Genomic DNA, 16,198 nt, shown 5'->3' on the forward strand with positions numbered 1-16,198 from the left:
TAGGATAAACGTTACAAGCTAAAGCCAGAGTGAGTCACTAAAATGCAAGATAATCAATACTGCTCGTGAGGGAACTTTTTAATTAAAAACAAAACACATTGCCATTCTGTGGTCAAGCAATACCCTGGCGTACTACTTAGCAATGGAAAGGAATGAACTATGGATGCGTCCAGTGACCTATATAGACCTCCAGGCATCATGCTGAGGGAAGGGAAGTCAAGTCAAAAAGAGGCGTAGTGCATTCCATTCACGTCCCATTGAGAACAGCATTCCTTGGAGGTGCAGGCAGCGCGTGGTTGCCAGGAGTGAGGAATGGGGTGGGGGGCGATGGCTGTCGCTAAGGGAGGTGAAGGAGGGAGTCTGAGGGTGACTGTACCATGTGTCTTGATTATGGTGATGGTCATGCAAGGCTACGTGTGATAAAATTACATAGAGTTACACACAGACACACACACACACACACCCCAATGAGTGCACGGAGAAGCCTGAGGAAGCCCTGTGGGTTGTACCAGTGCTGATTTCTCGGTGTTGCTGTTGCACTACAGCTGTGTGAGGCGTCACCTCATGGGTGTTGATATTGGACTACAGTTGTGTGAGGTGTAACGTCATGGGAAGCTGGGAGAAAGGTGCACAGGGGTTTCCTGTGTGTTTCTTTTCAACCTCCTGTGAATCTGCAACTATTTAAAAAAAATTTCATGTTAGAAAAGATAAACACTATAATCAATTCCATTCCCATTAGCAGATATATCCTAGATTTAGTCATAGTTACATGTTAAATATGCTAAATAAACATGAAATCTAAGTCATTACGTAGATATATTTACTGTCATTGCCTTAAAAATTCATAAAGGCTTCCCATTTGACAGACTAGATGGGTAAGCCATCATCTAATTTAAAAAAAAAACTAATATTTCATTTAAAACTTTACCATTTGAAAACATGATATGTGCAATGACACTTTGCATAGTCAGATGACACATTTTGAATTATTAAGCAGTGGAATAAGGCAACATATTTTAATTTTGAAGTTATGACTGTAAGCTCTTACATCTTGTTTACCTACTGCAACAAAAAGAAAAATCAATAAACTTCTCCTGAATCCTGTAACCCTTTAGAATCATTCCTTAGAATCTCAGCTTCACTAAGCTCTGAAGTCCTTGCACATGGAAGAGAATAGCACTCAATCAATAAAAGAAATCATATGACCTAGTACATTCGCTGGATAATATGTCTATATCTTCCTGTTTGATTAACAGAAAAACTGATGCTTTCTGTCTCCAAAATTAAAAATGTTTCTATTTTCTTAAGGGTCCTACTGGTCCCATCGGCCCCCCTGGCCCCGCTGGTATGCCTGGAGATAAGGTAACACTTAACACTACTTAGAAACAACAACAAAATCTCCTAGCTTTTTGGATGATGGGAATATCATTTTTCTTTTCTCTTTTTAAAGGGCGAAGGTGGTACCCCTGGACCTCCGGGCGCAGCTGGTCCTCCTGGAGGCCCTGTGAGTGTGAACAACATTCCAACATCCCCTTTAACCCACACACGCAACAGCGACTGGTGGTTGGCAGCGCTGCCTAGCAGCCCCAGGACACATGGTGGGAACAGTCTGTGGGAGTCAGACAACATGCAGGAAACGTTCAAGTGCTCAAACCCCAAACTCACAAAAGACAACTGTAAATCCTGCCTTCTTTACTAAATAGTTGGGGGAGGATATAAAAATCGCACAAGTAATATTCATTGGCAAATGAGCATTTCCTAACCGACAGAATCTGAGCCCGAGGCTCCGTCTAGATGAAGTTCTCTGCCTCCAGGGTTTGGGACTCAGGAGAGATATAGAGTAAATGTTTTACATTAGTTATTGGCTGATCGGTTTTTCAACCCTTTACCGTGGGTATAAATCCGTACATTCTTTAGAGTTATACAATTAGGTGCGTCCAATACATCAGAATTCTCAAGTTATGATTCTTGCAACTGCTGTCACAGTCAGAGGCAGAAGGCATCGATGGTTTGGGTGTTGTTCGCAACTACTTTTGTTCAGAAGTGAAACAGTCTCCAGGTGGTGGACTGCGTCAGTTACCTGTGCACACTTCCTCCTTAAAGGAGAGATAAGATGGTGTAGAGGCTGACTTGTGGTCCCTGGGGGAGGCTGTCTTCCCGGGACTAATAAGGATGTTTTCCCTCCAGGGCGAGAGAGGTGAAAGCGGACCCCCCGGCCCCGCCGGCTTCCCTGGTGCTCCCGTAAGTGTGAACATTAGGGATCAAGAGCTGCACATCGGTAGCCCCGGGGATCTGAGTCCAGCCCAGGGGAGCTAGTCAGTGATGTGGTAATAGGTACGCATGGTGCCAGGTGGGCACTGGACACAGCGGGGAGGCACTGTGTAAAGGCCATGATTGTCTAACTCAGTGGTCCTCAACCTTCCTCATGCCGCGACCCTTTAATACCGTTCCTCATGTTGTGACCCAACCATAAAATTATTTTCGTTGCTACTTCATAACTGTAATGTTGCTACTGTTATGAATCGTCATGTAAATATCTGATATGCAGGATGTATTTTCACTGTGACAAACTGAACATAATGAAAGCATAGTGATTAATCACAAAAACAATATGTAATTATATATGTGTTTTCCGATGGTCTTAGGCGACCCCTGTGAAAGGGTCATTCGACCCCCAAAGGGGTCGCAACCCACAGGTTGAGAACCGCTGGTCTAACTGCTATGCCCACACCTGACACTAATATAGAATGATATTAAATGTAAACTGTAATTGAAAAAAACACACACAACCACACATGTCCCACAGCCCGGAATCTGATCCTGCTGGAAATGGCAGAAGTATAGTTGAGTCTGGATCTAGCCCAGCCTCCGCCACTCATTCCCTATCCGACCAGGTTACCTCAGCTCCTCCCCCTTTTGACTTGATCGCTCTCCTTACTCTTTAAAAGATGAGGCTAAAGTACTTGCCCGGCCCTTGTGCCAGGCCAGGGAGGGGAGCGGGTGCCTGCCTCCTGGAGCCCTCTTTCACCAGAGGACAGCACCCTGGAAATGAGCTCTGAGCCCCACCTTCCTCAGATGCCGTCCCGGGGCCCACTCACACGCACGCGGTCCTCGGAGAGACTGTCTCCCGCGTGACACGCCCTGGGCACCTTCCTGCCGTCTCGGGGACGGTCTTCCTCCAGGGAAGCATCAGGCTGTCCTCTCGGGACCGTCTTTTCTGACCTTCCTGCAACCTCCCTCCCCGGGATGACTGTGTTCTGACTGCGAGTCATGATGAGCCGGGACGCCGGGGCCGGTGGCCGCTCACTCGTGTTGTTTCTGGCCGCAGGGACAGAACGGCGAGCCTGGCGGGAAAGGAGAGAGAGGCCTTCCTGGCGAGAGAGGCGAGAGCGGGCCCCCCGGGGCCGCAGGACCCCCCGGGGGAGCTGGGCCTCCGGTAAGTCTTCTCTCACCTTCTCTGAAGCTTCTGGCGGGACTTACTCTGTCAGCCTGAGCGCTGGTCATGGTGACAGGAACAGTTTCCATAGCAACATAGTTCTGAGATCGAAGCTTGGCCCAACGGTCTAAATGTCATCTCAACTAACGCTTCGTCGAGGTTTGCTTTGTTGTTTTCGGGGAGGGCTTCTTATTTCTATTGTAGGGTTTTCCCTAGTTTTATTGAAATGTCATCGCCAGAGAACGTTGTATGAGTCTCAGGTGCACGCACCACAGTGTGGTTGGATTTGTGTGTAAATTGCAAAGTGATGTCCACAACACAGAGTTACTGGTTGGCAGGGGCTTAAGGCTTTGCCAAACATGTGACGTGGTGCCCTTCTTACGCATCATTCTCACCTCCGTCCCACACAGGGCCCCTCTGGTCCCCAAGGTGTCAAAGGCGATCGTGGCAGCCCTGGCGGTCCGGTGAGTGTGCCCCTCTGAACTGTCACTGCCAAGCACCCCTTAGCGCCAGTCTCTCTATAAACTGCTTTGAAAGCACTAGGTCCCCAACTAGAGTATAAAGACCATGGTCACTTACTCACCTATGAGTCACATGTAAATTCCAAGAGGAAACCAAACGATCAGAGTAGAAGGCAGACCCCCCCCCATGCTTGGACTTTATCTGTGCGTGTAGTGCCTAACTGTTCGTTCTGCTTCCCTTCTGAAACGCGCTGTCCTCCCGCAGGGCGCTGCTGGCTTCCCCGGCGGCCGCGGCCTCCCTGGCCCTCCTGGCAACAACGTAAGTGCTTCCCAATGGCTTTCCTCACCGCCCCACGGGGAACTCACAGCCGATGAGAAACCCCCTCGCTCATGGCTTTGTACCAAGTCCCATAGAAAGTGTTTGGAATGCAGGTGGAAGAGGGAAGAATCTTTAACGTTTTCATTGTAAAATACTCAAATGTTGGACCTGTTTGTAGGGTAACCCAGGCCCCCCAGGTGTCAGTGGTGCTCCAGGCAAGGATGGCCCCCCGGGCCCCCCGGGAAGCAATGGCAGCCCCGGCAGCCCCGGGATTTCCGGACCTAAAGGTGACGCTGGCCCGCCCGGCGAGAAGGGGTCCCCCGGTTCCCAGGGCCCCCCGGTGAGTAGTGTTGCTCTGAAACTGGCGATGCCATTCCCCTGTCATCACTAACTCCGTAAGGAAATGTACTCGCGTGAAGGAGACTGAGGTTTCGCTGTCTGCCCCGCAGGGCGCCCCAGGCCCGCTCGGACTCGCAGGGATCACCGGCGCGCGGGGGCTGGCGGGGCCCCAGGGCATGCCCGGGCCCAGGGGCAGTCCCGGCCCGCAAGGCATTAAGGTGAGTGTCCTCTTCGCATCGCTCGCCCCTGGTGTTCCTGGCAGCCTCGGGGGTCGCTTAGCCACAGCAGGGACAGGACGAGCAGGCTTTCCTGTAACAGATGAAATTCCTGATCTTTTCACATTTGGGGGAGCATGCATGTTGTTAAAGGCTCCAGAGTACAAGCAATGCACACCATAGGCCAGCTTGGAGCATGCGCACACAGAGTGGAGGTCACAGAATAAGGGGTTTTTCCTACCGTCTCAATTGCCTCTGTTGGAAAATTTGTGAGCATCCTTCAGTTTATTGACTGTGAGTCTGAAGGGAGAAACAAGGTAGGCGTATGGACCTGCGAAAGCCTTTAACTGACAGCAATTATTCCTCGTTTTGCACTCCTGACTGGCTTTCACTAATATTGCTTGGATAGCTTAGTGGTTAGCATCTTAAATATTCATTTAGCAAATGGGGCAATCCAATTCTGTTTTATGAAGGTGCATATTTCGATACTTCAAGCACCTCTTTAAACCTAAAGGTCATATAATGTTGTAAAACATTATGTGTTCGATGTCTATGGACACACGTAGTAGGTGTAGATTCTGTAGGTGGAGCCAGCTGATCAACGTCACTTCATTGTCATGGTCACCATCAGCCCATAGCTTCGTGATGGCTCATCCTTATGTTTTTCTCATAATGGCCACGTCTGTGTCCACATCTCCTGTTAGGATGGATTCTGAGTCTGACAACCTGTGTCCTGTGTATTACTCAGCCCTTCGGTGTCCAGAGTCACTGGAAAAGTTAGAAAACGCAAGAAGTTTGCTTCTCCAAAGCTTCTCCCTGTGGAGACCGTGCTAGGAACCAATTCAACAGAAGTGGATTTAAACTTCTAATAACATGATATTCATTTAGTCCTTAAGTTTAAAAAATGTCTTGTATGTTTCTCGCAGGGTGAAGCAGGGAAGCCTGGACCCAGTGGTCACAACGGAGAACGCGGGCCGCCTGGACCCCAGGGCCTGCCCGGCCTGGCGGGGACGGCGGGCGAGCCTGGGCGCGATGTGAGTACCGGGTCCCAGGAAACGGCCAATCAGCCAGGTGGTCCTGGGTAACTGATTGAAGCCAGAGCCCCATGGGACCTTCAGGGCTAAGTGTGTGAATACGGCCGCATGCCAAGGTTCGCCTTCCTTTTCTCATAACAGACACTCTTTCCGTTACAAATTAGAATGGCCTCAGAGGTCCATGCCCATTGGCATGACTCAATGAGTGACCGTTCATGGGGAAGAATATGGCCTCGGGGTAAATAAAGAAACGAGTTGGGGCGGGGACCCCCTAAGCTGCAACGTTCCTTCTGGGTGGACACGTCCTCCATGTTTTCCGTGATTAGTTTTTCCTTTAATTGCAGATCCCAGCATCAGCTTAAAGTACTGTTTGTCCTGCTTCTATGTGTTGTCTCTCCCTTCAGGGTTCCTATTGGACTTTCTCCCTAATCATGTCTCCCCGTCTCACCCAGGAAATTTCACCCACAGACACACTGCCCTCAGGCATGTCAGCTCGGCAGGGCCACGCCCACTGCAACAGCTACGACATTTTACTCCCAGGAGCCAACTCCCATCCTCTCTAGGAGGATAGTGTTCCCCCTGAGAGACGTGGCGTCGGTGGTGTCGGAGTGGTTCCAAAGAGGTGGATTTCATCTCTCCGTTTCTTTTGTCTCTTTCCGCAGGGAAACCCTGGATCCGATGGGCTCCCGGGCCGTGATGGAACTCCTGGGACCAAGGTATAGCAAGCGCAGGGACAGCAGGCGCATGCAATTAGAGCTGGCTGCCGGCCACACTGATTCTGGATCTGGAATTTCCCCACAGGGAGATCGTGGTGAAAACGGCTCGCCTGGCGCCCCTGGCTCCCCGGGACACCCCGGCCCGCCCGGTCCCGTGGGCCCAGCAGGAAAGAGCGGTGACAGAGGAGAACCTGTGAGTCCTACTACGCACCATCTCTCTTTACTTGTCTGTTTTCCTCCAGAGAGGGGTTAGTAGGCAGCAGACAGAACGTCACGTCTGCCAACCAAAAAGATCACCATCACTCGCTGTGCAGTTTTTACGCTCGTCATTCCGTAGGCACCTGCGGTCATGAGGCTGCAGGAGAAGTCTCTGGCGGTAGTCAATGACGAGCTCGTTACTAAAATTCAACATGGTACTCGCCAGACCAAGTGTACACTTACCAGGTGAACGTAAGGCTGGGTTAATAGGACGTTCTCAGCTTGTCTGCTTAGACCCCCTGGTAAAGATATAAACAGGGGAAGGACATTGAAGGAGGAGGTGATACTGACTTTCAATAACAGTAAGCACAGTTATTCCTCCAGAATGCAATTAACTTTGAAATCAAACAAAACCGTATCACTGAGTGACTAATTCCGTGTGTTGCTGTGTTTCCTTTCATTTCAGGGCCCTTCTGGCCCTACCGGTGCCCCAGGTCCTGCCGGTGTCCGCGGTCCTGCAGTAAGTCGTGTACTTTCCCTAACTTCCTCTATCGAGGGAACGGTCTCTCCTCTGGCATGTTCGGGGGACAGGGGGTGACAAAACACAGAACTATGGGACAGAGGTCCAACTTCCCTTCCATGATGCAGAAAGCAATCCTGGACCCCAAAGTTCCCTGGGGCCAAGGATATACACATCAATTATCAGTCCCAAACCCCATCAGTGTGGATGGGATGTCTAAGAGAATGCCAGGATGTAAGAGAATTTAATTGGCATAAATCCTAGCGTGTTTTCCCAGTGAGTATGTGTGGATAGAGCCTTGACTGGACATGTGTTTTTGTAAAGGGTCCCCAAGGCCCCCGTGGCGACAAAGGTGAGACAGGTGAACGTGGTTCTAACGGCATCAAAGGACATCGAGGATTCCCCGGCAACCCCGGCGCCCCCGGCTCTCCAGTAAGTGCGTCGTTTTGTGAGAAAAGCCCCTTCCATGCGCTTTAACTGATGGGCTAGCAAGTGTTCTGCACTGAGAGCAGAAAGTGTTCATTTCTGAACGTATATGCCCGACGGGTTGGGAAGTGGACTCAAGGATGCACTGGAACTCGTAGCTGGCAGGAGACAGCGGGGAGACCGAAGGAAAGGAGATCATGTTTATCACGATCCCTGTCTTTCTCGATCGGATCAGGCATGTGTGGTCTCCTAACCTTTTTAAAGTCTTCACTCCTATCCGCCCTGCCTCTCCCCCCAGGGCCCTGCTGGTCACCAAGGGGCAGTCGGGAGCCCAGGGCCCGCAGGCCCCAGAGTAAGTACCGCAGGGAGAACGGGAAGGTGCATGTTGTCTCCCTGTTGGCGCGGAAGGAAGGTCCCAGCACTGTGACATCATGACCCTGTTTTAGGGACCCGCTGGACCTAATGGGCCCCCCGGCAAAGACGGGACCAGTGGACATCCAGGGCCCATCGGACCACCAGGGCCTCGAGGGAACAGAGGTGAAAGAGGATCCGAGGTAAGACATCCCTCAGAGACACACGCATTTGACTTGCTCTCACCTTCACATGTTCAGAAACACTTTGCAATATTCTGAAACCAGAGTTCAACCATACGCAGTCACCCGACTTGATTTAGAAAATTCGCGATGACTTGATGACATTCTCCACCACATTAAGACTCTATCACACTGCATCGAGGAGAAAACCCTTTTTTACAGTTTGATCAGTTACCAGGTGTAGCCTAACAAAGACATAAGCCTGTCCGCCTGCGCTCTCTCACATGGAGCCTCACAACCATGACGAACACACGAGCTGCAAATGCAGGGGTGGGCAAGCGTGGGTTTGCGGTGGTTCCCAGGGGAAAAGACACGTGGTTATGATTACTACAGTGGTTTTATTAACTCCGAGTTCCATGTGCTCACACTGTAAACATACCTTTGCCTCCCCTGTATGTAGTACATTCTAGTTCTCCGACAGCTTCCAGGATTTCTGTTTTGCTACTGATACCTTCATTCCTAATACCTTTCCATCCTATACCTTTGGGGTCAGTGGAATACAGACTATTCCCCCCACAAGGTACACATGTGGCAATTCAAAGGCAAGTAAGTGATCAGCCCACAGACACAAAGTTAGTGACAAACCTGGGCTCAGGATTCTAATGCTTGCGTGACACGGGAGGGGACTGACACGGGAGGGGACTGACACAGGAGGGGATGACACGGGAGGGGACTGACACGGGAGGGGATGACACGGGAGGGGACTGACATGGGAGGGGATGACATGGGAGGTGATTGACACGGGAGGGGACTGACACGGGAGGGGACTGACACGGGAGGGGATGACATGGGAGACGCCGGGTCCGCATTAGCACTGCTTAGGTCACTCACCCAGAAGGAGCCCCATGGAGTGAAACTCGTGCTCCAGCACCACCGACTCCCACACAGCAGCACAACACGTTTCCTGAGAGCGAATCAGAATCATAAGTTTGCTATCACTGGGTCACATCAGCCTTGGCTAAAGTAATGATGTCTCAAGGCGTCCATGGTCTTTAATCCATTTTCTGGGGCTTCACATGTTTTCTCATGGAGACCGAACAAGCACAGCTCAGTGATGTACGTTCTTCCCTCCCCCAGGGCTCCCCCGGCCACCCGGGCCAGCCAGGCCCGCCCGGACCCCCCGGCGCGCCCGGACCCTGCTGCGGCGGGGGCGCAGTGGCCATCTCGGGCGGCGGAGGGGAGAAGGCTGGAGGGTTTTCCCCCTATTATGGAGATGAACCACTGGATTTCAAAATCAACACCGAGGAGATTATGACTTCCCTCAAGTCAGTCAGCGGACAAGTGGAAAACCTCATCAGCCCTGACGGGTCTCGCAAGAACCCGGCCCGGAACTGCCGAGACCTGAAGTTCTGCCACCCGGAGCTCCAGAGCGGTAGGTGGGCGCCTCGGGGCCGGGCCACAGGGAGAGCGGCTGTGCCAGGATTAGGGAAGGGGAACCTGCCGTGGTGGGCTGCGCTGGTCCAGCAGAAACGGGCTTCCAGGTGTTGGCTGAAGGGAAACTCCTCGACACTGAGAAGAAAACATGAACTCAAAGTGTAACATGACCTACTTCAAAGCACCCCAAGTAGGACCATTTAAAGACAGTTCTGCAGAAAGTGTAACACAAATCAGTTTGGTATGTTTCTGCACATCATCACAGGCTTGTTTGAGTGACAAAGCAATGGTTATCACTGTAATTTGATGCAGACAAAGTTTGCAATCTAATTGTTGAATTAATGCAATTTAATTTTTGTAATAAGTCAAATTATTAATTCTTTTCAAAAATTAATAATTTGACTTAATTTTTCAATAATTTGATTTATTTAAAAAACCCAAATGAAAAATTCCAGAATATTACATGGAATTTCATATTGCAATAGGGTAAGGTTTTGCCTAGATTGGGTTAATCCTTTCTGAAAGACACCATTACTTCAAGCTCTTAACTACCTTGGCATGGAACACTGCCTTGGAGTCACTTCAGCAAATGACTTGACATAGAGGACAGTCGACCATGGGGATTTGGGTTTAGACTGACGGCTCAGATCTGGATTAGACAGAGCTGACAGTCCGCTATCCTATCAATGTAAGTACATACAACGCAAACACAGCAGCAGTCAACATTCCGAATGTCTGACCAGGCAAACACACAACATCACTCTGGTCCAAATCTCAGTACCGGATTCTGTAACCAAGTTCCATTGTCCTGTTTGGTGACTATTAGGAGAATATTGGGTTGACCCTAACCAAGGCTGCAAGATGGACGCCATCAAAGTGTTCTGCAACATGGAGACGGGGGAGACCTGCATCAGCGCCAGTCCTCAGAGCGTCCCCCGCAAGCGCTGGTGGACAGACCCTGGCACCGAGAAGAGGCACGTCTGGTTCGGGGAAACCATGGATGGAGGCTTCCAGGTGAGAGGGGCTCTCCCGGTCTCATCTGACACTGAGTCACCCTTACCTGCCGGCCTGCCTGGGTCCTGCTCTTTGTTCACCACAAAGCCAGGTTAGTTAATAAGCAGAAGAGCCCAACTGACTTCATACATTCAGGAGACCACTTCTAACCCTCGTGTGACTTCTCTCTTAAGAGCTAAGCTAGAATGAAGAACGCCACCACCTTTTAACTCCCCAGACATTCCCTACGCTAACATTTTATGTTGTACATGTAGTAAACACGTGTTCACACGGTGACAGATGGCTGTAGCCTTATCTCAGTGATCACATTGCAGGGCATATACATGTAGAGCCCCTATGTTGTACATCTGAAATCATATCATACAGAATGTCAACTATGCTTTAAGAAAAGTTCATATATAAAATATTCTTAACAAAACATATGAACAACCTACATTGCAATAACCAAACTACGAGCGCGAGTCCCTCAATTGCACCTGAAACGTTTGACCTGTTGGCTGTGCTCCCCCCACAGTTCAGCTACGGCAACCCTGAGCTCCCCGAAGACGTCCTGGACGTGCAGCTGGCCTTCCTCCGCCTGCTCTCCAGCCGGGCCTCCCAGAACATCACGTACCACTGCAGGAACAGCATCGCGTACATGGACCACGCCAGCGGGAACGTGAAGAAGGCCCTGAGGCTGATGGGCTCCAATGAAGGCGAATTCAAGGCTGAAGGAAACAGCAAGTTCACGTACACGGTCCTGGAGGACGGCTGCACGGTGAGTCACAGGCTTCTCGTCGGCCCAGACCACCCTGAGCCCAGCATCTCTAGTTGAATCTCACTAACTATTTAGAAAAGACATCAAAACAATGCGGGCGAACACATGAAGGAAGGCATTTGGTGTTAGTTATATAGAATCTACTGAGTTGCTGCAGGAAATGCTCAATACCACGAAAAATGAAGATGTTTTTCTCGACCGCTAGGTAAAAAGCAGTTGCAATGAAAGCAATTGAAACTTAAATCCATAATATAAATGTTATCAGATCATCTGGTTACTGCGCACTCTGCCTAATACAGAAAAAGGGTCTGCTGTGTCCCAGTGTGCCTGTGACACCAGCAACAGCCTCATACGTCTCATGGTTGCTGCGTCTCCTGGCTGCATCGTTTCTCTTGTGCTTGATGTAATCTCATGTTGTTTTGTACAGTAACACACTGTACAGGCTTGCAGCCTGGGAGCCAGAGGCTAGACCATCCAGCCTCGGTGTGTAGGAGGAGCAGGCTGTACCACCGAGGTCTGTGCAAATGCGCTCTGTGTTGTTCACATAATGAAATCGCCAAAGGACACACTCTGAGCAGGGCCCCTTCGGGAAGCAGTGTCTGAACGGAACTGTGATGTCACGGTCACTTACCTTTTCTTGCTCTTTTCATAGAAACACACTGGCGAGTGGGGCAAAACGGTCTTCGAATATCGAACACGCAAGGCGGTGAGACTCCCTATTGTGGATTTCGCGCCCTATGATGTTGGCGGTCCCGATCAAGAATTCGGTGTGGACATTGGCCCTGTTTGCTTTTTATAAGCCAAACTCTGTCTAAAATCCCAGCCAAAAACCTCACACTCCATATGTGTTCCTCTTGTTCTAATCTTGTCAACCAGTACAAGTGGCCAACTAAATTCCAGTTATTTATTTCCAAAATTTTTGGAAAAAGTATAATTTGACAAAGAAGGATACTTTTTTTTTTTTTTTGCTGTTTCACCAAATACAGTTCAAATGCCTTTTGTTCTATTTTTTTAAAAATTTCAATTTCAAAATGTCTCAATGGTGCTATAATAAATAAACTTCAACACTCATACAATCACACTGAGTTACTTCTTTGAATCCAACCCATGTGCAGAGCAATGACTATGCTTATAATTCAAGAACAACCTTTCTTTCTGAAATACTCAGACAGACAATTTGAAAAGACCTCCCTGTTTCAACTACCTCAGCCTGGTCAGAAACACGGATGAATTCTCTAAGTCCCAGAAGATGAAAAAAAAAATGTATAAGTTGGTAAAACTTATGAGTTGCATTGATTTATTTTCTAAAATATTTGTTTTTTAAAAATGTAGAGTGTAGTGCAAAAATTTTAAAAAAATATTTTTTTAAGATTCACCATTATTTTAATCCTGGATATCAGCTGCTTTTAAAGGTGCTCTCCTCCTCCCCTGTCATTGCGAACATGATCAGGATGACCAATATTTGGGAAGACTTTGAAGACACATGTTATGGTGCTAACGTACTTTCACTTTTAAAACTCTGGGCCAGCACTGTGGCCTTCCATTCCAAACACTGAGTGCACACCCTCTGTGCAGGGCTCCTGCCCAGCAAGGGTGATTGGCATGTCACTTTGAGGACTATCCCTTCATCGTGTAAAGTCAACAACAACAACACACAAATTAGGGGGCTGATGTGCCACAATAACACAGGGAATGTGCTGAAATTTCACTTTGTAAGCTTGTATGTGGTTGTTGATCATTTTTTCTCCCAGACACCCATAATAAAATATCATAATGAAACACTCCTCGTTTTTGTCACTTTTCATAGATTTAGCACATGCATGTTTACACTCAAGAACTTTAGTGATTTCCTCCAAAATAAAAAATATTGAAACCTCACTCCCTAGCCTAATAACGCAATGACCTTCAGGCGTATGAGTTAATATAACCTACGTTCAGAGCGGGGAGCACGCCCAGTGGGGGACAGTGCAGATATTCAGGTCCTATTCAGTGGAAGCCCTGAGGCACAGTGAAAGCGGAAGGCATTCGATCTATCCGAGCCGAACCCTGGAATAGTAACATCATAGATCAGGTCGTCCCTGAATCGGAAGTGAGCAAGGAGGACCATGCTGGAAATTGTCAAGGATGTAAGCTGGGTGGGCAAAACTGACACTAGGAATAAGTGCAAGTTTAGGATGTTCCTACCACCTTTACACACCACCGACCGCACCGCCATCTTCAGCCAGCCCCTTCTCCACTGTCAAGTTCTTATTCTTTCAGTGACTGTCAAGAAAAATGGTACAGTCTTGCACGTTTGACTTTATAGTTTGATGTTTGCTGGCTGTAAATGGTTTATAAAACTAATACTTTCAAAAATAAAAATATCATCAGTCAAATGTCAAAACTCTTAGTCAAGTTTTCCTCCACGTTAGGGGCAACACATGTCAACAGTTTCTCCTGCATCTTTCCAGAAATACTTTATATAGTCTCTAAATATATTATCTATTATACGATTACTAGAGGCCCAGTGCACGAAAATTGTGCACGGGAGGCGGGGGGGAGGTGGTCCCCTCAGCCTAGCCTGCACCCTCTCCAATCTGGGACTCCTCGGACATCCCTCTCAAAATCTGGGACCACTGGCTCCTAATTGCTCACCTGCCTGCCTGCCTGATCACCCCTAACTGCCCTCCCTGCTGGCCTGGTCACCCCCAACTTCCCCCCTGTTGGCCTCGTCACCCCCAACTGCCCCGCCCCCACCAGCCTGGTTGCCCCTAACTGCCCCCCGCCCACCAGCCTGGTCGCCCCTTACTGCCCCCCCCACCAACCTGGTCACCCCTTACTGCCCCCCATGCCAGCCTGGTTGCCCCCAACTTCCCCTCCCTGCCAGCCTGGTCACCCCTCACTGCCTCCCTCTACCGGCCTGGTTGCCCCTCACTACCCCCCCCCGCCAGCCTGGTCGCCCCCAAATGCACCCCCTGCAGGCTTGGTTGCCCCATGCAGCCTGCTGCTCGGTCGTTTAGTCACTTAGGCTTTTATATATATAGATTTGAGAGAGGGACATACACAGAGAGGTGCAGACAGAGAGACAGAAAACCAATTTGCATTATGAGTTAAAATTAAATTACCTGGAGCTCTAATTTGAGACATTTGCAAAGCCAGGTATATTTTGGTCAAGGCTTTTTAAAATATATATATTTTTATTGATTTCAGAGAGGAAGGGAGGGGGAGAGAGAGATAGAAACAACAATGATGAGAGAGAATCATTGATGACTGCCTCCTGCACGCCCCTACTGGGGATCAAGCCCACAACCTGGGCATGTGCCCTTGACCAGAATTGAACCTGGGGCCCTTCAGTCTGTAGGCCAATGCTCTATACCGGCTAGGACCGGCCAAGGCTTTGCACACTGCATCGCACTGATGGTGGCTCTCCCGCCTCCCCTTTTCGCTTACATGGACCCTTATCATTGCATTGGGCCCATCTGAATCATTTATGATAATCTCCCCACCTTAAGATTGATTAGCGCTTAGTTCTATCTGCAACCTCACTTCTTTCCTGCCTTGCCACGTAACATCAATATGCATAGGTTCCCGTGGTTAAGGAGTGGACGTATTCGGGAACTATTGTTCTGCCCACCTATGCATAGAAGAGAGGAGGGTAGGAGACCCACGCTGGTGGTGGTCAGGCAGGAGGCAGGGCAGCAGCAGGCATCCTGGCCGCAGCGCCCGAAACATCATGGGTACCCAGCCCGCGACGCCTTCACCAGGCTGCTTCTGGGCATGACTTGGAAGATGGCTCTGGACATCGGCATTCTTTTCATTTCTGCTCATTTGATGAAGCTGTTCATTTCCTGAACTTCAGGCAGAATCTACAAATCACAGTGGATGCTCAGTAAGTACCTGGTGACCAAGTGGCTCACTAAATCAAGGCACACTCACCTGAATGACGCTGCATGAATTAGCTATGATCATCCTGGAAGTGAATAATCAAAATCCCAACTCAGCTTAAGAGGAATCAGTGACAATTTATAATTATTCATTAATAACCCTCTTCCCTCCCAAAGAAATGCATGTTCTTGCTCCCTCCTGCACCACTAACATGGCAATTGGGGTTTCTTTTGAGGAAACAGTATAATAACTACTTTAGGCTGCTTACTGAAATGGCCCCAATTATCAGCTCTGAAGTCAGATTGTTTGGCCTAATATCTTTTTTTAAATATATTTTTATAGATTTCAGAGAGGAAGGGAGGGAGGGGGAGAGAGAGAGAGAGAGAGAGAGAGAGAGAGAGAGAGAGAGATGATGACAGAGAATCATTGATCGGCTGCCTCCTGCACGCCCCCACAGTAGTCACACTGAGCATCATTCAGGAAAACAGAAAAGCTATGGGACCAACTGTGTATACCGGTTAGGGGTAAACGTAGGAAAACCCAATCTGCATCCGTGGAGGCAGTCCGTGGAGGTAGGACTCACCATCTGTGATCACTTGGCTGGTTGCCCATTAATGTCCAGGCTGACGAAGATGCGTGGTCACTGCTCCACAGCTGCACCTTTCTGTTTCCTGAGAAGCTGAGAAGCTGAGGAACTGCCGTGGTCCGGCTACCATTCCTGGTGAACACAGGCAGAGGACAAGGTTAAACCCCCAACTTCTGAGCACAAGGTGCAGAAGGAAAGCAATGGTTTTCCTCTCACTGAGCGAAAATAAAAACAGGAATATACTTAAAACTCACCCATTTATACAGACAACAAAAAAGCAAGTATGCATTTCATTCTGCAGATCACTAACTTCAACATGAATCTCGATGAATCTTTCAGTTCTCTG

General features: G+C 49.1%; 1 protein-coding gene across 1 annotated transcript in view; it reads left to right on the plus strand.

Moving 5' to 3' along the window:
* COL3A1 (collagen type III alpha 1 chain) overlaps positions 1 to 12,478 on the plus strand; it is a 37,840-nt gene extending 25,362 nt beyond the window's left edge. Inside the window, exons 33-51 of the mRNA XM_070421665.1 lie at positions 1,309 to 1,362; positions 1,451 to 1,504; positions 2,188 to 2,241; positions 3,329 to 3,436; positions 3,847 to 3,900; positions 4,163 to 4,216; positions 4,395 to 4,556; positions 4,666 to 4,773; positions 5,697 to 5,804; positions 6,467 to 6,520; positions 6,606 to 6,713; positions 7,185 to 7,238; positions 7,563 to 7,670; positions 7,963 to 8,016; positions 8,111 to 8,218; positions 9,335 to 9,629; positions 10,458 to 10,645; positions 11,160 to 11,402; positions 12,055 to 12,478. Of these exons, the coding sequence (XP_070277766.1) occupies positions 1,309 to 1,362; positions 1,451 to 1,504; positions 2,188 to 2,241; positions 3,329 to 3,436; positions 3,847 to 3,900; positions 4,163 to 4,216; positions 4,395 to 4,556; positions 4,666 to 4,773; positions 5,697 to 5,804; positions 6,467 to 6,520; positions 6,606 to 6,713; positions 7,185 to 7,238; positions 7,563 to 7,670; positions 7,963 to 8,016; positions 8,111 to 8,218; positions 9,335 to 9,629; positions 10,458 to 10,645; positions 11,160 to 11,402; positions 12,055 to 12,201 (2,115 nt within the window). The 3' untranslated portion in view covers positions 12,202 to 12,478. The remainder of the gene's footprint in view (positions 1 to 1,308; positions 1,363 to 1,450; positions 1,505 to 2,187; positions 2,242 to 3,328; positions 3,437 to 3,846; positions 3,901 to 4,162; positions 4,217 to 4,394; positions 4,557 to 4,665; positions 4,774 to 5,696; positions 5,805 to 6,466; positions 6,521 to 6,605; positions 6,714 to 7,184; positions 7,239 to 7,562; positions 7,671 to 7,962; positions 8,017 to 8,110; positions 8,219 to 9,334; positions 9,630 to 10,457; positions 10,646 to 11,159; positions 11,403 to 12,054) is intronic.
* Positions 12,479 to 16,198: the final 3,720 nt, after the last annotated feature.

Source organism: Myotis yumanensis, unplaced genomic scaffold (genome assembly GCF_028538775.1).
Source record: "Myotis yumanensis isolate MYYU_CA2020_CCGP unplaced genomic scaffold, mMyoYum1.0.hap1 SCAF_8, whole genome shotgun sequence".
NCBI lineage: Eukaryota > Metazoa > Chordata > Mammalia > Chiroptera > Vespertilionidae > Myotis > Myotis yumanensis.